This window comes from Panthera pardus, unplaced genomic scaffold (genome assembly GCF_024362965.1).
Source record: "Panthera pardus isolate Hobbes unplaced genomic scaffold, ASM2436296v1 HiC_scaffold_16, whole genome shotgun sequence".
Taxonomy (NCBI): domain Eukaryota; kingdom Metazoa; phylum Chordata; class Mammalia; order Carnivora; family Felidae; genus Panthera; species Panthera pardus.
The window spans coordinates 104,269,613-104,296,695 of record NW_026526721.1 but is presented as its reverse complement, the minus strand read 5'-3'; the positions used below and the strand labels follow the sequence as shown (position 1 = coordinate 104,296,695).

Below are 27,083 nucleotides of genomic sequence, written 5' to 3'. Positions count from 1 at the left end.
TGAGATCACGGCCTGAGCCCGAATCAAGAGTCTGATGCTTAACCCACTGAGCCACCAGGCACCTCTGTCCCTCTACTGCCTCTTCTGCTCCTCTGAAGGGAGACACCAAAGCCATAGTTTTGTTTTTCCATAGAATCTCCTGTGCTTAGCACTATACCTGACACTTACTAGATGTTCAATAACTGTTTGTTGTTGAATGAATGGAAAGAGAGGATATAAAAATAGAGAAGAGTGAGCCCAAGCCAATTCAAAGCTCAAGAGCCAGCTTTTGCTAAAAGCCATATATTCTGCACATAACATCCTGGACTTCTTGGAATAAAAAGAGAGAGAGAGAGAGAGAGAGAGCAAGAAGAGGGAATTTTAGATATTATAGCAATAATTTTCAGATTATCACAGCTTCTAATACCCTATGTCTCCACTGAGCTATACCAGTTTCACAGGATTTTAGAAGTACTCGAATTTCACCTAGTCTTTAAGGAATGTCTTATATTTGTAAAGAGCTAGTATAAAATAGCTGAGTAGGTGGGTAAAGGGGGTCAATTATATGGCAATGGATGGTAACTAGACTGGGTGGTGATCACTAGGTAGTACATACAGATGTCTAATTATAATGTTGCACACCTGAAATACATATAATGTTCTATATAATTCTACCCCAATTAAAAAAAAGAGCTGAGCAGAAATTTCCAGATTTCTTTCTCTATAACTTCATGCATCTTTAAGCTGTTTCCAGGGTGGCGGGGGGGTGGGGGGGTGGGATCAGAAAATTTAAAACTGCCTGCCTCTTGTCTTTATAAGCTTTGATCTTTCCATTTGTTTATTTATTTATTTATTTATTTATTTATTTATTTATTTGATGTTTATTCATTTTGAGAGAGAGAGAGAAAGCACAAACAGGAGAGGGGCAGAGAGAAGGAGATAGAGAATCCCAAGCAGGCTCCAAGCTGTTAACACAGAGCCCAACATGGGGCTTGAACACACAAACAGTGAGATCATGACCTGAGCTGAAGTCAAGAGTTGGACCCTTAACCGACTGAGCTACCCAGGCACCCTTGATCCTTCCACTTATTTAAAATCTGTAATCTCCAAGGCCTCAGAATTGCTAAAGAACTTAGGGAGGGCCAGGTGGGATGGAACCCCTTGCTTGTCCAGCCAAATCAACAATACAGCTAAGCTCTGCTGGGTTGGTGCTGAGAAGGGAGGGATCAGGGAATCACAGTGGAGGTGGCCTGATATAGGAAAAATCCAAGCCTGGTCCAGTTCCAGGAGTTTGGATTTGAGGGGATTGAGATAGGGCACGTGGTCAAAACTTTTGGGTAGTGGCCAAGTGTTTGATGAGTTCAGCCTAACCAGGGCGGACCCTGCACGAGTGATTCCAACCTCAAGAAAGGGGTCAAAAGGAAAAGGGAAACAGAGTTGAGTGTGCCTCTTCCTTGAACCCGGCACTGAGGAGGGGGGGCTGCCACTGGATCTACCACAGGGCTGGAGCAAGAAGACACTGCCCCAAAAAGCGTGGAATTAATGGTGCTGTCCCCGAAGGATACTGAATTCCAAGATCCTGTCCCCAAAGAGTAACGAACATCTCCACTTCTTCATGGTGATGTGCCATGTATGGTTCATCCATCCATTTTTCTGAGTCCTGTTTCCAACTGGAGCAACAGTGTCATGAACTCAACTGTTTTTAATTTTCCTGACCACTGCGTAAAGAAGCAAGTCCCTTTGGCTCTTACTAGTCCTGTCCTGGGAGTAGGGGAGAGGACCACCATGAGTATTCAACTATAGGTTTAATGACAATAAGAAACCTTATTCAAACCAAAAGAGGCAGAGTTTTGAGAAGTTCCATGACGTCTTATCTAAGGGGCACCTCAGGAAAAGACCCTGGGAAGCAGGGGACACTGGTGATGACAAGTTCGATTAGAGGTGTCATATCAGGAGCATACATTTGCTTGTGACTCTGTGGGCTGTTGTCTAGGGCATGTGCTTGCCCAGGGGGGCTAGTGTCAGTTGAAGGCCCCACAGGCCACTTGGCCAACAAAATGGATGACAAGGCAGCAAAACCATGGAGTAACTTAGCCAAACTCTCAAAAATACCTTGTAGTTAGACTATAAGGAAAGGCAAGGGATTAAGCCACATTTTAGGATAGTGTTGTGAGGTGGGAGAGAGAGGCAGAGAGAAAACTGTGACCAAGCTAGGATACTCAGGGCATCAGGGACGCCAGAATGATCTGACTTAAAATGGAGAGATGGGTTCATTTTATCATTATTCTTTAAACTGTGCATATATGTGTTTGTATCCTCCTTTGTATGTGTGATGTATTTTAAAATAAAGAGATGAAGTTGACCCCTCCAAAAAAACAAGGACCCAGGGTCTGAAAGACATTGATTAGTAACTAAAAACAGTTGCCAAAATAAAGCCAATAAGACCTTAAGTGAAAACTTAAAACAGAAACCATAGAGCCAATACAGATGTCTCTCTCTTTCCCCCTACTACCTCCCCTCTCCCCTCTCCCCTCTCTCTTCACTCCCTCTTTATCTCTCTGCCTTCACTAGTAAAATTTTTGCTGACTGGAAAAAACTTTGTGGGAGTGAGGAACATTAGAACTTACTTAGGAATTACATTTGAGAGAAAATACATCTCCTGTGCTCCCTATCCTGCTGGCCAGGGCAGGAGTGATTTAACACACTTTCTTTCCCAAAGTTGAAAGGTTAAAAATAATGTCTGCTCTCCTGAAACTGTTGTTCTAACACAAGGTAGCCATCAAACAGAAGCCTGTTTAATATCAGAATGTATTCAATCTGGCTGTTGTACCGTGCTGTGCAGGTAAGCACCTGGCCCTGCCCTCTGCCTGCCTTTCCCTGGGTTGATTTCCATCCTAGGGCTCTCCATTATGCTCTGTGCACCAGCTCAGTATTTCTTATTTTGCTTCACTCTTTACATGCCTCAAATAGCTGTTTTTTTTTTCCTTGAGCCCTAGCTTAGCCAAGTTCCCTATATTTGATTCCTTTGATCTTTCTGTTTAAATCAATCTCTTCCTCTAATTATTTTCTGTTCCACTTCTTTGAACCCCTTCCAGTTGCCTCCCTTTCTCAAGAAGCCAGGTGTTTAAGAATCTGGATGAGGTTCAGGCAGAATCAGGTAGACACAGCTGCTTGCCCCCAGGTCACTTGTTGCCTTGTCTTTAAGCAGCAAAGATGGTTTACTAAAGGCACGTGACATTCCGGAGCAGTGAGCACTGCCCTATGTGTGGCAGGTGCTCAGTAAGTAATTACAGAATGGAGAAATTAACTGGGATCTCTTTTAAATGGGCTGCACTATATTCTAACTTACACTTAATTTGCTTCCCCATTGTATCCTGGGCCTAGGTCTCTTTCTGCTTTTAGGTTTTCTGTCCCATCTCATAGTTATTTCATAGCTTACTTCTTTGATGCTTTACACATTTTTAAATTAAATTTCTGTATGCTTCCTGCTCATATATTTAACTTCATTAGTTGCATTCATGTCATGAGATTTTGTTAATAACCTTGTTTACCAAATCCATGTTATTTATAAATTATTCTATTTTACTCCTTTCTTTAACTGATAATCATGTTCATATTTTCTTCGATTTAATTTGTTTAAATTAGAGTAGACTTTCCTTCTGTATTTGTTAATTTTCAGTGTTTTTCTAGTTAGCCACAGTACAAGATTCATCATATCCTATAATTCCAATATAAGTTTGGGTTGAGAAAAAAGACCATTGTCTTCGATGATATGATGTCTGAGATTTGCTTCAAAATAATCTAGTGGGTGGGGCACCTGGGTGGCTCAGTCGATTTAGCATATAACTCCTGATCTGAGCTCAGGTCTTGATCTCAGTGTCGTGAGTTCAAGCCTTGCGCTGGGCATGAGGCCTACTGAAAAAAAAAAAAAAATCTAGTGGGTGTGGGGGAGTAGGACAGTTATAGGCGAAATAAGATTGCCAAGGGTTGATAGTCGCCAGAGCTGGGTGATAGGTACATAAGGGTTTATTATACTATTCAATTATGTAAATGTTTGAAGTGTTTACATAATAAAAATGTATTTAAAAAGAACAAACGAATATAGATATAAAGATATAGAATTGATCCTATGAATTACCTGAGGACTCCAGCTGTCCTTGTCGTTGTTATTTGTTGGTTTAGCCATCCCTCTGCCTTCATTGCAAAGTTTAGCACTTGCTTCTCCTCTTCTTTTCTTTCCAAACTCTCAGTCTCACCTGGGAGGTTTCATGGTGCTTGTGTGTGGCTTGTCCAGTGCCTCCCATCAGCAATGCTAATCATCTATACTTCCACTGTTATTCAGCAGCCCACTCTTCCTTGATTATACTTCAAATCATTTCTACAACGATGCAGATCTCCATATGCTGACCCCCCAGAACTCTGGCTAAGGCTTTCAGGTTATGTTTTGTTACAGAATGTACTTTTCATCAGTCTAAATATAAAACACTTATATAATCCAGCCATTTCTGTTTTACAAGCCTTCAGGTCCCTATTAGTTTCAAGTTCAGGTTCAAACTCGGTATCCTTCACATCCAGCTCTTGCTTTCCTGCCATGTCTTGCCTCTTTCTCTAATATCCTCTGATACTTACTGTCTTTTCAAGTTATTTGTGGGTAACAGACCATGCTTTCTTACACTTCCAAACTTTTGACCATACTATTCCCTGAGATTGGAATGTCTTTTCATCAGTTGGCCCCAGGAGGACTTCTGCAACTTTTGTTTGTACCTCAAAACTCAATTCAAGCATCACTCCTTTGAGAAGGCTTTCCTGAGCTGTCCACATTGAGTTAAATGCTCCCTCCAATATCTTTTTTCATTTTATTTATTTTCTTAAAATAAACTTTAAAAAATCTTCTTTTTGAGAGAGAGAGCACACACGCATATGAGTGAGGGAGAAGAAGGAGGAGGAGGAGGGAGGGAGAGAGAGAGAGAGAATGAATGAATCCCAAGCAGGCTCCACGCTCATAGTATGTAGCCCAACTCAGGGCTCTATCTCATGAACTGTGAGATCATGACCTGAGCAAAAATCAAGAGTCGGTTGCTTAACCGACTGAGCCACCCAGGCACCCCAACATCTTTTTCATAGCACTCTTGACCATGCCCACCCAAACAGTTTGAAACCCAACTGAAATCATGGATATTCTTTGTTTCCTTTCTGGAATGTAAGCTCTTTGACCTCTTTCAACTCTTTCTGTCCAGAGTCCAACCCAGTGCCTGACACACAGTAGGTATTGGAATGAATGAGTAACTGAATGAACAGAGGAACACATAGATGAATGCTGTTATCTTCTTAAGGTAGCACTTCCCTACCCAACAGCCTTCTCTACGGGTCTGGGTCAATGCTCTTGGTCCTGGGCAGCCTTTCCAGTCTTTGCCTCCTAACTGCCCTTCTTAACCCACCTGTCCCATCTGGTTCTAGCTGTAACCCAATAGTCCCTGTTTCTGCTGAGTCCTTTCTATTTGGTGCTTCCTCTAGATGAGTGTTTCCCAGAGTGTGGTACACAATAATTTTTAGGTGATACTCAGATAAGTGTCTTTTGATAGTCTTGTGTTTATATTCATAAATATTGGAGGAAGGGGAATTGAACACATAAAACCTCTGATTTCACAGAGAATATTGATTAGGACGAAACAAATATAGGTAGTGCCATGGTAATCAACCTTACCTGGACCTCATAAACCAGAGGCAAGGTGCTCAGATATAATCATCAATTGTTTCTAGCCCTCAATAACTGAATCCTTGGCCATGCCCATTAGAAGTATAGACAGCCAGGAATAACATTAATAAGGAAGGATCCCAAACACTGAATTCCACAGGCATCTCTGTTTTAATTCAGTGATATGTTGAAATGTCACTTCCTGATGTTGCAGAGTATGTATAGGTACACTTAACTATGTTATATTTTACAGAAAAAATAATTAAATATTTGTTGAGCTGTCCAATGATATCCTCATGCAAGTTCAGATTTTTAATGTGGGTTGATATAGAAACTGACAGATTTGTCTCATCAGTGCGAAACCTTATCTTTGTCTGAAACCATCAGTTAGGGTATCTAGCTATTTGGATCAAAAAGTGCCATTCCTCTCAAAAAGAAACTTATTTGCAGCCATACATTTTATATGTCATTTTGATGTATTTTATTTTTTTGTTCGGCATTTTTATTTTTCAATTTTATAAGTTTAATAACATTGTTCTTATAGAATTTACCATACTCATCAAATCTAATATACCATTGATATGTAAAACACATCATTATTTTATGTGCTGCTGAGAACAACAGAGAGGTTGCTAATTATAATTGCAAGCTGCCATGGATTCTAAGACACATTCCAATTTCAGAGGGGTTAAAATTATTTTTTAAAGTGTGCTTAAAGTTGATAAAATGCAGATGTATATTTCACTTCTATTTTACCAAATAATACTTATATTTCATTAATCATAGTGATATAAAGTTTCTTTTTTTTTAATTTTTTTAGAGAGAAAAAGGGAGGGAGAACATGCATAAGGTGGGGAGAGGGGCAGAGGAGGAGAGAGGGAGGGAGAGAGAGAGACAGAGAGAGAGAGAGAGAGAGAGAGAGAGAGAGAATCTTAAGCAGGCTCCACACTCAGTGCAGAGCCTGATGCAGAGCTCAGTCCCATAATCCCCATGGGATTATGACCCAAGCTGAAATCAAGAGTCAGATGCTCAACCAACTGAGCCACCCAGGCACCCCCAAAGTTTCTTTTTTGAGTGACTTTAAAAATGAGTTGGTTAAAGAAAAATCATATGTAAATAGGAGTAGACATGGAATGTAGCATGGGAAAATCCTGGAGGTGATAGCCTTGCAATTGTGACTTGGCCTAGCCACCTATAGGGGCCCAGATACTGCCTGTTGGCCCCACCTGCCAGCTCAGGCCAACCCACTGCTCTCCAGCCCTGCGCCCAGCTCCTACCTGAGGGAGAATCTGTCTCTGTCTCCTCCACCACGCATGAGGGAGGAGATTGGGCAATCATGCCTATGCTCAGGTTGAAAAATGTGGCTATAACTCACTGAAGTCATTTTATGAGAGTGAAAAGAAATTCCTAAAATCAGACTCCTTATATTCAAGTAATCTAGACTCGCCTCTATTTAAATAAGAGCATACTGACAGGTTTCTTTTTTGTTTTGTTTTGTTTTGTTTTGTTTTGTTTTGTTTTGTTTTGTTTTGTTTTGTTTTTAACCAATTCTCCACAAAGTAAGGAGAAAAGAACATGTTAGCCTCTGTTGCTGGGTAATTTATTTACTAATAATGGCTAACTAAACATGAACCGTTTCAGTGATTATTAAACCGAAGAATGGTCTGCTTTGTTTTTCATAATAAATTTACCAGTTATAATTATGAATAAGTTGACGAAAATTGCATTTCATTGACAAAATACAGAAGTGGCTAATTTCCTACTTCCACAATGGAGGTGGAGAGAGAATCATTTTAGATGGAGTCGGGAAAAACTGCCAAGTTTCCATTGGGAAAATGTTGTGCTTTTGCGCACTATCTCCCTATCTGTGGATACGTGTCCATCATGCTTCCAGCTCCCACCCTGCACAAGGTCTAGTCCTCAAACTGCTTGGCACTGTGTGAATATTTCCCCAAGAGCCACCCAAAACCCTTGGATTTACTTGGTGCTTATCCTTGAAGGTTAGTGTGAATCATTAACCAGAATGCAATGGAGCAGGAGGTCACAAGTCATATAGGCTCCACTGCTTGCACAGAGCCCGTTTTTGCAAACCTAATTTTGAAGGTTTTAATGTAGGTGTAATTGAGAAGATAAATTGAACACATATGCATATCCTAATAAAGGTATTCTTTGGAGTCAGCAAATAGTCACATCATACTAAGCATCAATGATCCTATTATAGTATAATAAAAGGGAAAGGTCTTATAATAGAAGATTATTTATAGGCTATTAGTTATTAGTATAATTTTAAAAATATAAGCAGTAACAATTAGCAGAATTGATAGTATTGGAGATGCAGCTGTTTCCGCTCACTGGTACTAATGATATTAACAATAATTCTAATAGCAATGTCATTTGAAAGCTAAACCTTTTCCAAGTTCTTTATCCTTATGGGTGTTTTTATCAGATCACTGCTGCATAATTTTATAAAAACGAGTTCCTAATATTCATAAAAGTTCCTGACATCATACACTAAATTTTGAAATTTATTCATAGATTAGAATAAAGTTGTAATTGTGGCTTTCTGCTTTCTGTGGCTCTCTTTCTGTGGCTTTCTCCAAGCAGAAATAGTGGTCAGAAAGTCAAATATATTTAAGAAGTAGACTCGCTAAGACTTGGTGTCTTAGGTCAGGTTCCCTAGAAGCAAAGCCTTAGAGAGGGACTTGGATGCAGGTGGTTTACTGACAGATAAACCTATAAGGAAGGGAGAGAAGCAGGATAGGGACGTGGGAAGTGCCAGGCACAAGGTGGATCAGATGGTATGCCTGGCTCAATGCGGGTGGATGGATAAATTGGACCACACAGGATAGCCGTGAGCCCTTACAGCCAATACTCACAGCAGTTTGGGGGTTGACGGGGTGGCCAGGAACAGGGACCTGCTTGGAGCACTAACAGCACTAAGTATACTTGGTGATGGAGGGGGACAGGAATGGGGATTGGGGAGAGGGGAAGAAGGACGGCTCCCAGATTTGTGACACGAACAAGTGAATTGATTCTTGTATATAACAACAACACTCCCCTCATAATACCAAAAATCCAAGATTGCAGAAGAAATAGGAAAAGATTCTCATTGTACAAATAAATAAATTTTCCTTTAGCTTTTACTTTCTAGATGAAAAATGCCAACTTTTTGGCATATTTGCATAGGATTTTCTACTAAAGATATGTAAACTTTTTTTAAAAAGTGGTTTTTTTAGAACTTTTCCATTTACTCTGCTTTGTGTTGAAAATGAACCCAAGCTTTGTGTTCAAAAATGAGTCCAGTTTGGGTTGTTAGAGTTATTAGTACTCTAATAATTGAAGATTCAGTCCTGATATTACAATATTATGGTAACTTTTAATGAAAAAGTATTATGCATTGCTCTTATGCATTCACCCTTTAGTCCAGAGGTCAGTAATCTATGGCTTGTGAGCCAAATCCAGCCTGCAACCTGTTCTTGTGTGACCTGAGAGCTAAGAATTTTTACATTTTTAAAGGGTTGCTTTAAAAAGAATTTAGCAGACTATATGACACACAAAGCCAAAAGTATTTTCTATTTTTAGCCCTTTTACAGAAAAGTTTGCTGACCCCTGCTTCAGTCCATTATGACCTCAAACTTTCTTTCAGAAGTGTGCTGACCAATCCGTATTTTGAGATAAAATCTGACATTCAAAAACTTCAAACTAGCAAGTGATTTATGGAACCAGAAAATGATTTGTTTTATAAAAGGATTCATCGCAGAATTTATACAAATAAATTCTAGTTCATCTGAACAGTTGTTTTTAATGGAATTCTTCAACAAATTCAGAAGCATTCGTTTTAAGTAAAATAAATCTGCATAATTTCTCTTTGTTTCATAACAATATTACTACCCATTTTGTGATTATTGTAAAGAAACTGAAAATACAAATAGATACAAAGGTAAAAAGTCACCTGCAATATTACCATCCATCTTTAGCCACTGTTAACATGTGGTACATCTTTTCCTAGGCATAATAAGCATTTAATTTTTTAAAATGTGGATAACGTATGTATGATAGTATATCCTCTTTTAGTCATTTAATATGATTTTCAAAAGCATCGTATTTGACTGCATTTATTCCACAGAATGAATGTGTCACAATTTATTTAAATATCTTACCATTTTTTGACATTTAGGTTGAAACTAATTTTTCACTCTTGTAAATGCCACAATGAGCGTCTTTATGCATAAATATAGATCCTCATTTCTGTGTCCTTAGGCTAGATTTTTAAAAGAGTAACTATTGTCTCCTCCCCCCAGTTTGTTCCTTGTCTCTTACAAACTCATTTTTCTTCTAGATCTATCAACCCTGGAGTTCCTCGGGGTTAGAAATGTGACCTACCTCTTCCTACTCTCTCTGTCGGCAGACATGTCACCTGTACCCAAGCTTTCAAATACAATCTCCCATATTTACATCTCTAGCCCCAGATCTCTCTGCTAAGCTCCAGACACACATATCCAGATACCTACTTGGCATGTTCACTTGTATGTCTTATACCATCTCAAATATAAAATGTCCAAAAATGATTCAATATCTTCCCTTCTTTTGCTTGCTACCAAACCCCCTCCTTGTTGCCCATTTCAGTGAAGAGATACCACCTTTCCACTAAATTGCTTATGATACAAAGCTGGAAACCATCAGTGACATCTCTCTCTATTACGTCACCAGGTCTTGTTAATTCTTCCATCTAAATATATCTTTAATATTTCTATTTCTCTCCATCTCCCCACCCTCACCTAAACCACATTTATCTCCTCCCTGGACTACTATATTTGCTTCCTAATTGGTCTCTGCATCCACTCTTGTCCTTCTCGGTCCTTCTATCCTCTGGTAGTTCTCTACCGAGGAGAACATTTCTAAAAATGTCAATCTGCCTTTACAGTCCTTATGCGGTTGTTAGGATAAAGATCTTAATGGCAACCCCTTCTCTTGCCACTCTCCCCCTTACTCTCGTTCCAACCTAGTGGTTTTCTTTCAGCTACTCACGTAAGCTAGGCTTCTATCAGCCTCAAACCCTTTGTTTAAGGTGTTTCTTCTGCCTTTAACACCCTCCCTCTTCTTCAGCTGACCAACCCTTTTTCTGATGCAACCTCTAATACACACACTACCTACGTGCTTTCTCAGCATCGTATGAGTCTACTCTGGGTACTTATGACAAATTGTAATCTAAATTGTTGGGTATCTTTTTTCTGCTGTAATGTCTGTTTCTCTACTAGAGTGAACTTTCATTTTGGGCAAATAGTGTCTGTCTCTTTCACCACAGTATCTCTCAGGGCCACCCATGTAGTAAGTGCTCCATAAATACTTGTTGAATTATTAAGAGGTTATGGGGTATAAACTTTGCAAAGACATTTAAAACATTTTATCAAGGGTGCGTGGGTGGCTCAGTTGATTAAGTGTCCGACTTCAGCTCAGGTCATGATCTCACCATTCATGAGTTCGAAGTCAGACGCTCAACTGACTGAGCCATCCAGGCACCCCCGATCACACTCATTCTGACATTGTATATTATGTTTTAAATAATTTAAAAATATTTTATAGGCAATATGTAACCTCATTATTATTGAAATTGCATCTTTTTGATTACTAGTGAAGTTGAACAGTTTTCACATTCCCCCATGCCTTGAGTGATCATTTGATTTATCATGTAAACTGGGACGCTTTTGAGAGTGAAGAAAGGTGCTGTTCATAATTATGCCAGGACAAGATGCCAGGATAAAAGCAGGACCATCCTATACAAGCCAAGATGGATAGTTTCCCTAACTCTTTCATTTTCATGTAGTCTTAGAACTCTGGGCATCTAAAGCTGAGAGCAGAGGTCCAAGTGATGATCCAGGGGTAAACTGAAGATAAAAATGCTTTTTGTTCTTCATTTTCATATGGATGCCGTGTGCTGTGCTGTCCAGTAGCTCAGTGACTTGCTCCAGAACTCCCTGTCACCAATGCTGCCTACTTCACTCGTTTACCTTACCTGCCTAACCTTTGGAGACTTCCAACAATTTCATACCACTCTCCTTTCATGATAAGACCATTGGCCCAAAGAGCTGCGGGAACTGTCTTGCCCATAAATGCAGAGCTACTCAGAGGCAGAGCCAAGGCTTTTGGAAGAGTTCCCTCCTGTTCCACCAAGCTGCCTCCTCCTTCACGTTCAGATACATTCCTCCTGCTTGGATTGCACTGACAATGCCAGTAGTTATTTTCTGATTTGATAACACTTCCAAAGTTATATAGAGAAGTGACCAGAACAGAGTTTTCACTTCTTAGTGCATCCTGTGAGGATGTTCCTCTTTGACAGCATAACACATCAAAGCACAAGGCACATAATTTCTGGGGCAATTCATCTTGTACTGGGGTCATGTGCACATGGTTTCAGTGCCTGTGACTTGTAACGCTTCCCTGAGCTCATGCAATGAGACTACAAACTTTCGTAGCTTTTCCTAAATGTACTCTTATGTAATATATGCCCTTCAGTGAAGCTCAAAAAATAAATTCAGAGTTGCTTACAGATTTGCATTTTCAAGAATTGCTAGGAACTTAAGGAAGGTAGAATATGATGACAAAGAATTTCTGGAAAAAGAAAGATGAGGAGAGTTTAAATAAGTTGAATTTTTGTCAATGCCATCTGATCTGAGGTATGGCTTTATTAGGAAAAGAACAGCAGCCTTCCTCTTCCAATCGCCTCAACAGAGAACAAATTTCCTTCTAATGAGATTCCCAATAGAGCCTCTGATTACTGTTGTGCAAATTGTGCACTGCACAATCCTAGGGGGTGCCATTTACCCCACCACCTAGGCAAAGGTGCCAAACGGTCCCTCTTGGCAGGCACCTGTGGTGCAGATCACAATCCTCCTGGCACCAGACAGGGTACAATCTGTGCAGCCATATGTTGAGGTCCTGACTGACACTCTCTGTGTGACTTTTCCTTGATAAAGAAAGACACTATCAGTGTCAGTTAGAGTTGCCTTATTCACCAATACCTGTAGACTTTTTAGAGTAATATTCACTTCATACATTCACCTAGTTTTTGTAAGCACTTTGGTATATGTCAAGCCAAGTGTCCTGGTTTCAGGTTTAGGAAATAGGTCATTGGAGCTATCTTTTAAGGGCTGAGGTTGTCTAAATTTTGCCATTTCATTTTTATTGAGGAAAATGCAGGAAATAAGTGCAATCTCATGGTTTTCTAGAGAACCTAAACATTTAAGATGTTAATGTTTTTTAAAGGGATTTTTTCATTAAAATTTAGCTATGTAGGGGTGCCTGGGTGGCTCGGTCGGTTAAGCATCTGAACCTTGGTTTCTGCTCAGGTCATGATCTCACGGTTTATGAGTACCAGCCCCACAGCAGGCTCTGCGCTGACAGTGGGAAGCCTGCTAGGGATACTCTCTCACTCCCTCTCTCTCTGCATCTTCCCTGCTCATGCTGTCTCTCTCTCTCTCTCAAAATAAATAAATAAACTTAAAAAATATATAGCTCTGTAAATGAAAGAAAGAAAAAAAATTAGGTGTATATAGGATCCATCTCCAAAATATCTATACATATAGACTAAAAGTTAAAAATCAACCATTGGCTCTCCAGAAATAAAGGAGAAATGCCATGCATTCAACCTGCCCAATGGAGAGAGACCTTGGTTTTAAATTAATAGAGAAACCAACTTTGTATCTCCCAACAGAGAAGGTGATGAAACCATTCAGAGACAGTTTTATACCATATTTCCCATAGTGTCTAGGATGAAATCCAAAGGGTCTTCAAGCTGGAAGAAGCCTTTTAGTTCATTCACTTACTCATAATTCTGACTATTTGTGTAACATCATGACCATGCAGTCTAGCCCCCTTCGTGAGGAAACTGAGGTCACAAAGTTGGTTAGAGACAGGACTGGAAACTAAGCCCAGATGTTCTATATCCAGGACACTTGGCCCCACAGTGCTGCTACATATTACCATGTAGTTAAATTCAGGTGATGAAATAGGAGAGCATCTGTATACTGCATGTGACTTGCATGTAATTCATGCAATAAAGATGAAATACAAACCTCTTTGCCAGCCATTTCTTTATCACTCTAAATGCCACAACTTAGAGAAAGAAGGTTCAGCATTAGGGGCAATAATTTCAGAATTAGTTTGGGACTTTTGCAAATAAACCTTTTTCCCAGCTATCTATACTCCTTACAATTTAAATATTTCAGTCATGCCTTTTCTCAAATGTTGCCTTTACAGATTAACATCCTATAAATAGCACTGACCTCCTAGGAACATGCTGTCATCCCTACCCTTGGAGTATTATTCCAGTTTTCCGTTCATGACAAAAATGAAAATCCCAATCTCATGGCTACCTTCTGAAAGGATTTGCTTTGCGGGGAAATTAAAAGCATGTAGTTCATACAATTGGAAATTTCATTTTCCAGGGTGTCTGTACTCTTCTTTTACACAATTAAGTCTCCCAACGTGCCGAATAGCACTGAACTTGTTGACAGTTGAGGAGGTGGAGCACATGTGTGCATCAGGGAACAGCTGCTCTTGCCAGCTGCCTTCTCCTCTGCATAGACAGAAATATTGCCCAAGGAGCCCCTGCAGGGCAGGAGACTCAGAACTCCTTTGAACTTGCTGCAAGGAGCCCTTTCTGACATTTTGCTCTGTGAATTTATCCATATGCATGCAGACCAAAGGGTAGTGAGCCTTTCACTGAGTGACTAGCAGCCAAGATTCTGGAGCCAAGCTACCTGGGTCCAAATCTTGGCTATGCCACCTAGTTTTCCAGCTCTTTGACATTAGGCCGCGTTACTTAATCTTACTATCTTCAGCAATCTCACCTGTACATGGGGATACTAGTTTCTTCATAGAGTTGGTTTTTTTGTAATTTTTTTTTTTAATGTTTATTTATTTTTGAGACAGAGACAGAGCATGAACGGGGGAGGGTCAGAGAGAGAGGGAGACACAGAATCTGAAACAGGCTCCAGGCTCCGAGCTGTCAGCACAGAGCCCGACGCGGGGCTTGAACTCACGGACCGCGAGATCATGACCTGAGCCGAAGTTGGACGCGCAACTGATTGAGCCACCCAGGTGCCCCTCTTGATAGAGTTTTTGAGAATTAAATGTTATTATTAATAATCCCAGCATCCAATATATATTTTTAATGTTTTTATTTTTGAGCCAGAGAGCACAAGCAGGGGAGGTGTGGGGGGGTGGGGGGGACAGAGGATCTGAAGTGGGCTCTCCACTGACAGCAGAGAGCCCCATGCGGGGTTTGAACTCCAGAACCATGAGATCATGACCTAAGCTGAAGTTGGACTCATAACCGCTTAACCGTCTGAGCCACCCCAGTGCCCCTGCAGCAACAAATATTGATGAAGCTTCTATTCCATTCCAGTTATCATGAACAAAACAGAGAAATAGCTCCTCCCTTAGAGTATTTACTCCCTTAGAGTATTTACTCCTCTAGAGTATGTTTTCCCAGTAGGAGCACTGATCCACTTAAGGGTTATAAAGTCAATGGTGAAGTGTGAGCAAATTTTCTTTTAAATGAATTAGGATAGGATTTACAAATAAGGGTTTTATGAAACTTTTAAATATTTTTATACGTATGTGTGGCCTGGGTCTTGGCAGAAAATGGTTTTCTTGAGTCTAGTAGAGAAGACATGCAATTAAACAGCAACGTAGATGCAGCATTTATGATGAGTGCAATAAATATCTCTGGAGCATGGGAAAGTTACCTGCTTCCTTTTAGGTGGGCGGTACAGAGAATCAGGAGCCTTCCCGGAGGAAGTGACATTTAAGCCTAGACATAAAGGATAAGTAGAAATTTGCCAAAAGAAATGGGGGGACGTTGGGCAGGAAGCAGTTCCTTTAAGGGAAATGAGGAGCCAAGGGGACTTTAAAGGAGCTGGGAGAGACCTGCACTGCAGAGAGGCACTCTGGCTGCATGCAGAGAATGGGCATAGGTAGTAGGGAGACTGTTTAGTAATTTCAGGACACAGTGGTCCATACTGGGGTGATTGATGGGGGAAGGTGCTGGTTTGCGATGACACCCACTTGACTCACATCTCTGATGTCTAATTTACAAAGGTTGCAGGGGACAAAATCTAAGTCTGTAAGTCACAAGCTCCTAACCTGAGGACACGGTCCTATAAAGAGGAAGACAGGACCTTTCAATCACTTTCCAAATAATCTCTCCATCCTGCTGGACATATCTGTAGACTGTCGCCGGCCTAGGAATTGGCAGGGCTTTCTGTTCCAAAATGGGACAGTTCTTGGCAGGAGATGGAAGGCTGGAAACAGAATGGAAACTGGGCTAGCCAGGCACCTTGCATGAAGAGAAAAGAAAAAACGAAACCTGGTACTTTCCCATCTGATCCAGAATATCTGGTCAGAAAATTATTTAAAAGGACAGATAATTCAGAGATATTTGGCTTTGAAATGCCATGCGTTTTTGGCAGTGGATTTACCTTGCCAAATGTTTTTCTAAGGCCTTATTTTGCATTCCCTGAACACAGACCATCTGGGCAGCAGGGGGGATGAGTAGGAGCCCAGGAGGGAATCTGGGTGGGTGGCTGAGGAGGTCCTAATGTTTAAAAATTGGGACTGAGACCACAACTTTTTATCACTCCAGTTGATGAATACTTATCTGTCTACCTGTGTTCTGCCCCAGAGCAGTGAGCTTTTCCTGACCTAACCCTTGCCAATTCACATGGTGATTTGAAAAGCAGCTATCTAGTTCCCAGCACCCGGTGTTTCCTACCCACATCTCTGAACACTTTTAGGGCCACATCCATCCTACGGGGCAGGGGGTGGGGGACGGGCAGCCAGCTGACCCAGGGCTTCACAGCAACCTCAAAATCAAACCATATTTGGAGCACAAGGCAGGCTGTTTACAGATGTTACCATAAAAGACATTTGAAATTATAATCAGTCCTGTTTTACAGAAGAGCTGTAAAGGGGCCAGACCAGAGGCCCCTTTTCCTGTATTCATTAAGATTGCTGCTTCCAGGCAAGTTAAAAGATTAGTTTATCTTCCCTGGCTCAGGCCTACCTAGGACTGGAAAGAGTCACACTTCACTGAAATCACTTAAACAAAGGGTCTCTGCACCAAGTCCCAATTAGGACCTAGAAGAAAAGTCAGGATGGCAGCCACTCCCTACTAAAGAATTCCAAGCATTCCCCTGGTCCTCCCTCTGGAGGGTGCAAAGCCAGGGTAGTGGCCTGGTCCAAGCTAGAATTCACTGGGAATAATTAGTAACAGCCCAAATCTGGAAGTTCAGGGAAACTGGTTTTCCCCCAATCCATTGTAAAATTAAGTGCTAGGGTTGGGTTTTTTTTGGTTTTTTTTTTTTTTTTTTTTGAATTTTTTCAGATTTACTGAGGTATAATTGACACATAAAATTGTTAAATATTTTAAATGCATGCTATGGTTATTTGACACAAGCATACAGTGTGTAAGGATCCCCTAGTTAACACATCCGTCACCTCACATGTGTGTGTGTGTGTGAACATTTAAGAGGGCATTTCCTTGTTTCCCAGTTCTTACAAGTCCGAACTGGTTGGTTCACAGTAAATCTCTAACCCTGAAAAGGTGCTCTATGACCCATCTATGCTTTCCAAGTGATGGTATCTTCACTCCAAGGAACCTTGTGCCTAATGAGATGAGGTGCCAAATTCAGGGAACCAGTGTGCATTCTGAAAAACTCAGCATAGGTTTCTTTGACTCGGTTTCCAGAAAAATTTAAGGACGCAGAGTCAGTGCAAGTGCCAGGAGCAGGTCACCTGATATCCACGTCTTCCCTTCCTTTAATGTCTCCTTGATTGGAGGCGGCCAAAAGGGACTTTAGAGGTTCGCCTAAACCTTTAGAACAGATTCTTCACCAACGTTCCAGGTATCAGTCCCATCTTCCACTTAGCTCTCCATTCCCCAGACACACACCTCTCTTGAGGTCATCCTCAGCGTGCGGCCGGTAGCGGGAAGGAAGCGTGAGCTAAAGCAACAGGTTCCGCCCACAGCCTGAACTTGGAAGGGGCGCGGGCAAGGCGACTGGAGCAGGGCGGTGGAGGGAGAGGAAGTGGCCGAGGAAGGTGGAAGGGAAATGATGGTGCATGACCACCCAGCACACGTCACTTCGGGCTCCCACAAGGGCTAGTGTCTGTGCGCGTGTGGGGGGAGGGAGGTCCTTCACCGGATCACTCGGGGACTTCCGCGTGGGTTAGCATGCGCCGCGACCGCGCTTTGGGGGTACGGGGAAGCTAAGACAGAATAACGAGCCCTGAAAAGAGGGCTTGAAACGCGCCCAGAAAATCTTTGTGTGTGCGTCTGTGGGTTAACACCCGCCACCCTCCCCAGGGTGCCGCCCCTGTTAATTGGCCAGGTCTGCATCCCTAACGCCCCGAGCCCCTTTCCCTCGGCCTTTTCCCGACCTCTCTGAACCCAAGCCCTCCCGCCTCCCGCCTGAGACTGCAGCCGCGAAAACCGGGAGAACGGACTGCGCCGCGCCCGGCAGCCTCTGGGCATGCTCGGTGGCGGGACCGGCTCCGCCGCCGGGAGGGCGCGTCCTCCCTCCCCCAGGGCGGCGGTGGCGGCGGCGGCGGCGGCGGCGGCGGCGGCGCCTGCAGCTACCGCCGCCGCGCCCGGCCCCGCACACCTTTGGGGGTGGCGAGAGCCACCCTCTCCTGCGAAAGCGGAGAGCGCCCCACCACCCCGAGCCTTCCGGCGGGCCGAGGAGGGGCCGGTCAGGGAGGCGCGGAGGCGGGAGTGAGACCTCCGAGCTGCCTGCCTTTCCTTAGAAAGTAAAGCTCAGCTGGCGAACCGAGCCGGCTCCCAGCCGCCGGCGGGGGCGGGGCGAGGCGGGGCCGAGTGGGGGGTGGTCTCGGCGCCCGGAACGAGGTGCGAATTCAGTAGCCGCCCACCCTCTTCTCGGTCCCGCCCCCAGGGAATTATAATTCTCTGGGAAAGTGTCTGGTTCTCGGAGAATCCTTGGGGCGGGGTGCAGGGGTGCTCCCGGCGCAAAATGGTTACAACAAAGTCCATGCGCGCCCCGGGGACCCTCTTATGGAAAGTGTGAGCGCTGGTGGCTGGGCACCCCCTTTGCTAATCTGAGGGTTAGTTACTGGGAGGAAGTATGGTTGGGGGGGGGGGGCGGCGGTGGGCGAAGGGAAGCCTCAAGCTCGTGCCGGCTCCGTCCCCAGGCCTTCTTCGGGAGTGCACCTCCGACCAGGCAGGCTCGGGGCACTGGGCCGGGGTGCTCGCGGCGGGTGGCGGGGGGCCGGAGCAGGCTCGGCCCGGCAGCTCACTCTCTGCCTCCTCCCTTCTAGGATTACCGAGAGGATGGGATGGATCTAGGCAGTGACGCCGGCGGCAGCAGCAGCAGCAGCAGCCGCACCAGTTCGCAGTCCAACTCCACCAAAGTGACCCCTTGCTCCGAGTGCAAATCCTCGTCGTCGCCGGGAGGCAGTCTGGACTTGGTGTCTGCCCTGGAGGACTATGAGGAGCCCTTCCCGGTCTACCAGAAGAAGGTGATTGATGAGTGGGCGCCGGAGGAGGACGGGGAGGAGGAGGAAGAGGAGGACGAGCGCGACGAGCGGGGGTACCGGGATGACCGCTGTCCGGCCCGGGAGCCGGGGGACGTGAGCGCCAGGACCCGCAGCGGCGGCGGCGGGGGCAAGGGCGCCACCACTGCCATGCCGCCCCCCGTGCCCAACGGCAACCTCCACCCGCACGACCCCCAGGACCTCAGGCACAATGGCAACGTGGTGGTGTTGTCCGGCCGGCCCAGCGGTTCTCGGGGCCCCCGCCGGGCGGTCCAGAAGCCCCAGCCCGCGCGGGGCCGACGCGGCGGCCGGGGTCCGGCAACTGGGGTCCTCTGCCTTCAGCCCACGGACGGCGGGACGTGTGTCCCGGAGGAGCCCCCGGTGCCCCCTATGGACTGGGAGGCACTGGAGAAGCATCTGGCTGGACTGCAGTTCCGGGAGCAGGAGGTGCGGAACCAGGGCCAAACGAGGACCAACTCCACCTCCGTAAGTTGGCCGGGGGTGCGTGCCCACGCGCGCACACACGCGTACACACCGCGCGCACAGCCCGCACGCGTCCTCCTGGCTCTCCCACCCGCCTGCGGCCCCATTCATCCTTCCGCGAGGGTGGGGGCCGGGCTTGAGAGCCTGCCTTCTGCTACCCTGGGGTACGGTTGCTCAGTCTGTGAGCTGTCTGGGTTTGCAGGATGGGCGGAGAGGAGGGAGGGGCAGCCAGAGGGCAGCGGAAAGTCGAGTTAGTGGAACCGGCGACTCATTTTAATGGAATTACTTATGGAGACGAGATTGTGAGTCACTTGCCTGAAAATAAATCCGGGGAAATTTTGGCACCGAAGCCAGTGCCCTGCGGGTGATATTTCAAGTGGTAATAGTTGTGGCTTTGTCGACCGTGGTGGGTCTCCCTTCGTTACCACTAACGTTTCGCCCATGTATAGTCTGTCCCTGTGCACACGCTCACATTCGCCTGCCCACACCTCCGGTATGGCAGCAGGGTTTGTTCCGTCTCGCGTTTAAGCAGATGCTCCTGAATTTGAATGGGTGACCGCCCTGCCCTGAGACTTTGTTCCTTTCTGAAACCCGACCTGTTGTTGACTTGGGGAATGGGGGGCATTGACCTGCTAGGGTGAGAGAGTGGTTGTTGCCTCTGTCGCCTCAGCCTCTCTGGTGAAGCCCTCCTTGTTTTGAGAAGGAGCCACTTGCAGTTCCTTACCGGAGGCCACACTGCCTCAGTTCAGGAAATCCAGAGAGGGAGGGGTGCTGAAGTGGAACAGAGAGAGGGAGAGAAGGAGGGCTGCATCTATAATAAGAAGCTCTGGCAGGTTTGCACTTGTCTCAACATCTTTTTTGCCCCTGAGAGGAGAGCAAATCAATGACTTAAAAGCGTCATGAATGTAGCTCCGCTATTTATCACTGTTTTGAGATAAAGCAACAGTTGTAATTTGAAATCGTTAATGATGTCCCTAAATGGGGCTGAAGGGCACACGGTTTCAATAAGCCGCTTTCTGTGTGTGGCAGCTGTGTGGCAGTGTGGGAGAATGCTGGCTTGCAGGTGTAATTTTTCTGCTCCAGGGCCCTGGGGCTACTGGAAATTGGGTGCATGCACTTCTGACTTCAGGGGTGAGGACACTAACCACGTTTCACAGAGAAATTGGCATGGTTTCTATCAGAGAGAGCCCTTGGCTGACAGAGCCCACTGGTTAGTGTCCCTTGAGAAACTACCTATTAAATTAACACACTCATTTTAATCCCAGCTGTTTACCATGGCCACTAGCAGACGTGGAATCTTTCCATTACAGCCAATTCTATGTATTATACCTTGCAATAGAAAACATCCTTTTCCCACTTAGTGTCTGAGAAAAATACCTGATTAAGCTCCTTGGACTTAAACAATGACTTGAAGATAAACACATTTCATTTACTATTGCATGATATTAATACATTCCAGGAGAATATAATAATTTGTGTACGTGCAAAGTTAGGATTTGACAATGACAACGAACCCCATTATTTGATATTTTTTGTTTAATAACTATTAAACAAAATGTTATTGAGCACCTGTGTACTATGTGCTAAATGCAAGGTCTGATTCTCTGTGCTACAGTTACACATCTGTCCATGTGAGACTTGAATTATGGTGAGGGGAGGTAGGGTACAGACTGACTCCCCTCTAAGAACTTAAAATTTAATAAATTACTTAACACCATCCCTTCCCCCAACACACACACACACACACACACACACACACACACACACACACAGCCTATTACTATGAAGACTTTGTGAATCTTTCCTTCTTGGGCAATCTTTGAAACCAAAGGTGTCTCCTCACCTGTTGAACAATTTGCATTATTTGGGTTCCCTTCCCTCCACCCCAGCCCCCCTGAAAATGTCCCTTCTGGGCATTTCCTCCACAAGTTATGCAGAAAAACCTGAAACCCATTTCTTTAAAGCAAGTATGTGCACAGAAAAAAGGGGGAGGGGAGAGCCTTTGAGGTTGTTTAATCAATTTTACCATTTTTTGGTTTGTTAATAACAAAATTACTAGCCAGTGTCGGTTTAGAATAGTGTTTTTCATACTGTAAGTTACCCATGAAATCACCTTAACATTTAAAAAAAAGATATGAAATAAAACAATAAGCTTGGTTTTAAAAACTTTTGCTTTGGTTTTATGTAAACACTGGGTCATGATGTAAAATTTATTTCTTACTATGGGTCATTGTCATAAAATTCAAAAAACACTGATTTAAATGCCTGGAATAAGTGGAAGAATTTATAACTATGAGGACAGAAACTTGAAAATAACAAAGGAGTCATGTAGAGGAGAAAGCCTATCTGGAATAAGTTGTTCAAATCAAACATTTTGCTCCTCTTTAAAAAATTTTTTTAAGTTTATTTATTTATTTGAGAGAGGAGGGAGAGGGAATCTCAAGCAGGCCCCACACCCCCAGCACACTGCCCGATGTGGGGCTTGAACTAACGAACCATGAGATCATGACTTGAGCCAAAACCAAGAGTCAGACACTTAACCGACCGAGCCACCCAGGCGCCCCTTTTTGTTCCTCTTTAAAAAGCTCTGTATAAATACATGTAAATGGAATTAATACAGACTACTTGGAGGAAGGATATAAAATGAAAAAGAGGGGTAGGTTCTCCTTTACCTATGAAGAGGACCAAATGAGCTCTTCCCACCTGAGGGCTTTGCCCGTGGGGTTGCCTCTCCTCGGAATCAAGTGGCTTATTCTTTCCCATCATTCCAGACTACTCAGCCCTCACATCCCTGACCACCCTCCCTCCCCCGCCCCCCAAAGTAAAGTAAGGCACTCTACCCAGGCACTCCTTGTGTTTTCTTAGTGCTTATCACTACCTGACATCTTGTTGGGTTCCCCTTCATTTTTGGTCTCTTGAGAATCAAGTTGTAGTGTAGAGGTCTTGCCTCTCTTTTAATCATTGTAGCCTCGTGCTTGTGATACTGCCCAGGATGCAGTAGGTTCTCAAATACTGAATGAATGAATGAATGAATGAATGAATGAATGAATGGTTTATTAGACCCACATACCCAGACCTAAACCAACCCCCTCATTTTACAGTTTCAAAAATTGAGGCCCATTGAAGTAAGTGATTTGCCTAAGGGCCCATAAGTAATCTATGAAAGGTTTTCTTCTATCAGACTATGTTTTTTCTCATTTTAATGCTAAAATCAATTTGAAGTAAAAGGGAAGGAAAGAGGCTTCTACCTCCATAGGTTTCTTAAATGACAAGTCCCCTCTTATGCTTCCCTAGTAAGTATTAAGGACAGAAATAAATTAGGAAATAACCAACATACCATTATTTATGAGTCTCTTCTCACAAACATGGTTTAGTTTTGATTTGTTTTGATGGAATAATGGCTGCAGCAAAACACTCAAAAGGAAGAACTAAGATCTCAAAAATGTGTTGACCATCAGCCTTCCCTAATCTACTGAAAATTTAGAGGCAAATTTAAAAACTCACAACATTTAAACCCTAAGGCTGACCTTTCCTTCCTGTAGGATTTAAGCAGTTTATCTCTAGCTTGGTGTCAGCCAAAGAGCATGGGCTTGGATGGTGCCAAGAACTGTCTTTGGGGTCAGAGCTCTGAGGTGCCAAAGGGAGTCACCCCAAGGAAACGCTTTGGTGACCTTACCTCCTGTTATCCTGCTGGACCAACTTGCATTGCCTCAGGTGGCCCAGCCTCTTCCTTGATGGCCCAACCCCCAACCTTGATGTTGGAGCCTTGAGGGCACCAGGGTTTCTTTACTCCATTGTCTTATCCCCAGTAGCTCCCATGGGGAGGGGAGCTGTTCAACCCAACTACCAGAACTACCCCCAGAAGTGCCTCATCCAGTTGGCCAGGCCCTGCTCATCTGGCTTCTACCTGTTTCTCACAGTCCTGCCTTGGGCTTCCATCACCTCAGGTGTGTGGCCCCCATCTAGGGCCACACACAGTAAAGAAGTAAAGAAAGATACTGGGGATTGGTGCTTTTGATGTCAGATTTAGAACCAGCTGTGGCAAGTTTAAGGGAGTCCTGCCCTCTTATATTAGTGTTCACCCTAAATTCTCATTTCCCTGCCTACTATGACTGGTGCACTGGCTTGGGCAATCAATCCTAGGGAAACCTGGTTTCCCTCTTTTCAGTGCAGACCCAAGCAGTCAGCTTTCTCTTTCCTCCTGCTTCTCCTGGATCTTTCTTTGTAGCCCTGTCACTCTTCTTGGGGTGGGGGTGCCCATTGCCTCAATGTACTCCTCTTCCTAAACGGAGTATAATTATACCTCTTTTTCTCAATGGTCTTTCTGTGAGGTTTTCTCTCCTCAGGGTCTGAGGTCCTCCAAGTTTAGCCTATTCTGCCTAGAAACTTACCCTCTTGTCCCATTTTTTTGATTCTTAAAAAAAAAAAACAAAACTGTTGAGGTAGAATTGACATACAACCAACTGCACATATTTGAAATGTATAATCTGATGGGTTCATGTGACATGTGTCCACCTGTGAAACTATCACCAAAATCAAGATAATGAACATATCTCTTACCCCAAAAAGTATCCTCCTGCCCCTTTGTAATACTCCCATCCTGTCCTTTGGCAACCACTGGTCTTATTTCTAGCACTGCAGGTTAGTTTGCATTTTCTAAGATGAATGTAAGTAGAATCATATAATATGTACTCAGTTTTTGTCTGCCTTCTTTCACTCATCATGTAATATTTTATGATTCATCCATATTATTATATATATCAAGAGCTCACTACTTTCTGTTGCTAGGTAGTGTTTCATTTTATGGATATACCCTATTTCCCTGTTGATGGACATTTGAGTTGTTTCTAGTTTCCTTGTTGTTGTTGTTGTTGTTGTTGTTGTTGTTGAATTTTGAGAGAACCTGTGCGTGAATGGGGGAGGAAAGGAGGAAGAGAAAAAAAATCTTAAGCAAGCTTTACACTCAGCACAGAGCCCAACTCAGCACTTAATCTCATGACTCTGGGATCATGACCTGAGCAGAAGAGTAGACCACTCAACTGACAAAACCACCCAGGCTTCCCGTTTCTAGTTTCTGTCTATTACTAATGAAAGTGCAGTGAACATTCATTCATAGGAACATATTCTTTCATTTCTGTTGGGTAAATACCTAGGAGTAGAATGATTGGATCATACAGTAAGCAACTTTAGAAGTTGCCTGTTTTCCAAAGAAGCTGCATCTGTCACCATGATTATTTATGCACTCACTATAACCTTGGCTTCCTCTCCCACTGGTTGCTCTGTTCCATCTGTGTCCTTGGGGACTTGCAAAACCTCTCTCTTCAGGTGACTGGGGGGATTGCTTCCCTCTCTTTTACAACAATGAGAGAGTAGGAGGATCACATCTTACACCCAACCAGAATCATTACACCTATTGTTCCAAAACCCATTTTTAAATTAAAGAGTTCTAGTTGTAGACCCGACATGTTTTAATTATGGTTTTATTATTTTTAGTGCCTGTGACAGGTACATTTTCTCATTTAATGAGAAGATAAGAATAATTTTAATCGACATGTTAATTGAAAGCAAATTCTCCTGATGAAGTTTTTTCCAAAGTACTTGAAAATAATGTCTTTTTATTTGTACCATTAACTAGTAGCAAACTTTAAATTACATACATTTCTTCCAGAACGGTAGTAATTACAGGTTGTTTTCAATGTATTATTCTGTAAGAATTATAGCTCAGGTACTCCATCTCTATCAATGACACCACTGAAAGAGCTTGAATGGCTGAGTGGTTTGTTTCTGTAGTTACTTGGGCTATGTGTAGATTATGTGAATTGCCATTTTTATGGACTGAATCAAGAGGTCTTTATTACTCCTACAAAATATTGTAAAGTTTGTAAGTTTGTAAAGTTTTTAAGTGATTTGGCAGTGCAGGGCATAGCAGTGAAAATATTCTGTGTGGTATGCAGCTATCTCTTATTCCTTGTTAGTTACAGAGCAGTACATAGCATTGGTAAGTCTTTTTGATTTTTTAATCATAACCAGAAATTACCAGGGCTGATCGTATTCTATGCTTCAACCTTTTACCTTGAGATGTTTAGTGCCATCATTGCCTGTTTTTCTAATTTATGTTGATATTTGTTTAAGAGCTGTAAAAGCTGCTCTATCCATTAGCATGTATTCAAGATTTTAAAGAAATATATGGTTGGATTTAAAAAAAACACAGGTTGCAGGGGCACCAGCGTGGCTCAGTCGGTTGAGTGTCTGACTCTTGATTTTGGCTCAGGTCATGATCTCATGGTTTATGGATTCGAGCCCTGCAGCGGGCTCTGTGCTGAGCTTGGAGCCTACTTGGGATTCTTTCTCTCTCGCCCTCTTTCTCTCAGCCCCTCGTGCATGTATGCTCTCTCTGACTCTTTCAAAATAAATAAACTTAAAAAAAATTAGGTTGCAGGTAAACTACAAATTCTGGGGCTGTGTGGGTACTTAAACTACCATCACATGGTTCATCCTGTAATGGAACAGCGTTTGAAAGTGTTGTAGGTGGACTAAAGGAAACCTTTGCCTACCAAGTAGTTTGCATGTAGTGGTACATTAAAACACCCTAAGGAAAATTTCCAGGATAGTGCGTATCTGTAAAACAGATGTAGACATTCTCATCACACATTCACTGAGCTCTTTGATCACCTTACCACTGACATCCTGTCACCTTCCTCCATCCATGTCTGGCTCTGCCATGCCTTCAAGTCCAGATCCTGTGCCTGCCATTCCTTATTATTTCACTCAGGAAAGCCCAGTGTGAGCCCTTGGCTTCGGAGCAGGTCCACATGCTGCTGTCCACCGACCTGCCCAGCACTTGCTTCTCCAAGGTCCACTCTGATGCAGGGCCTCACCTCTTTGGGAAACTGCAGCTGATCATCTCAGCCCTGAGCAACCACTCTTCTGAACTTTTTATTCCACTTATATACCACTTTTTCATACTTAGCTTTTTAAAAAAGACTTTCCAGTCTTAAGTGTTTTCATATTCATTATCACATTCCTTCCTCATGACACCTGAAATTTGAACAAAGCAGTAATGATTCCTGTTTTAGAGATGATAATACTGAGGCTCAGCAAGGTTCAGGGATTTGCCTGAAGTCTCAGGCCTTATAAAACTTAGACCGACCTGTCAATTTCTGACTCTGATTCCAGGCTCTTTCAGTGACATTGTCTTATGTTCTCAATTATCTTTTTGTGGGTATGTCTCTTATCTACCCAAGTGCTAATAATAATAACTCCAGGTCCTTTCTTAAAAGCTTATCTAAACTCTATGGCATTTGCATTTAAAAACAGAAATTTGTTTTTACTCCTAGACCTTTACCCCTGAACACATGAATGGTCTTGTTTTCTT

At 43.3% G+C, this 27,083-nt stretch overlaps 1 protein-coding gene across 5 annotated transcripts in view; it reads left to right on the top strand.

Annotated features, from left to right (window-relative positions):
• LOC109262053 (schwannomin-interacting protein 1) overlaps positions 1-27,083 on the top strand; it is a 567,034-nt gene that overhangs the window by 425,982 nt on the left and 113,969 nt on the right. For 2 of the 5 annotated variants that reach the window (XM_019440436.2, XM_019440432.2), the window contains one exon: positions 19,010-19,711. In XM_019440436.2, coding sequence (XP_019295981.2) covers positions 19,010-19,711 — 702 coding nt within the window. Of the gene's footprint in view, positions 1-18,385; positions 18,485-18,653; positions 18,797-19,009; positions 19,712-27,083 lie in introns of those variants that run through there. The other 3 variants (XM_019440434.2, XM_019440433.2, XM_053903676.1) reach the window with 3 other exon arrangements.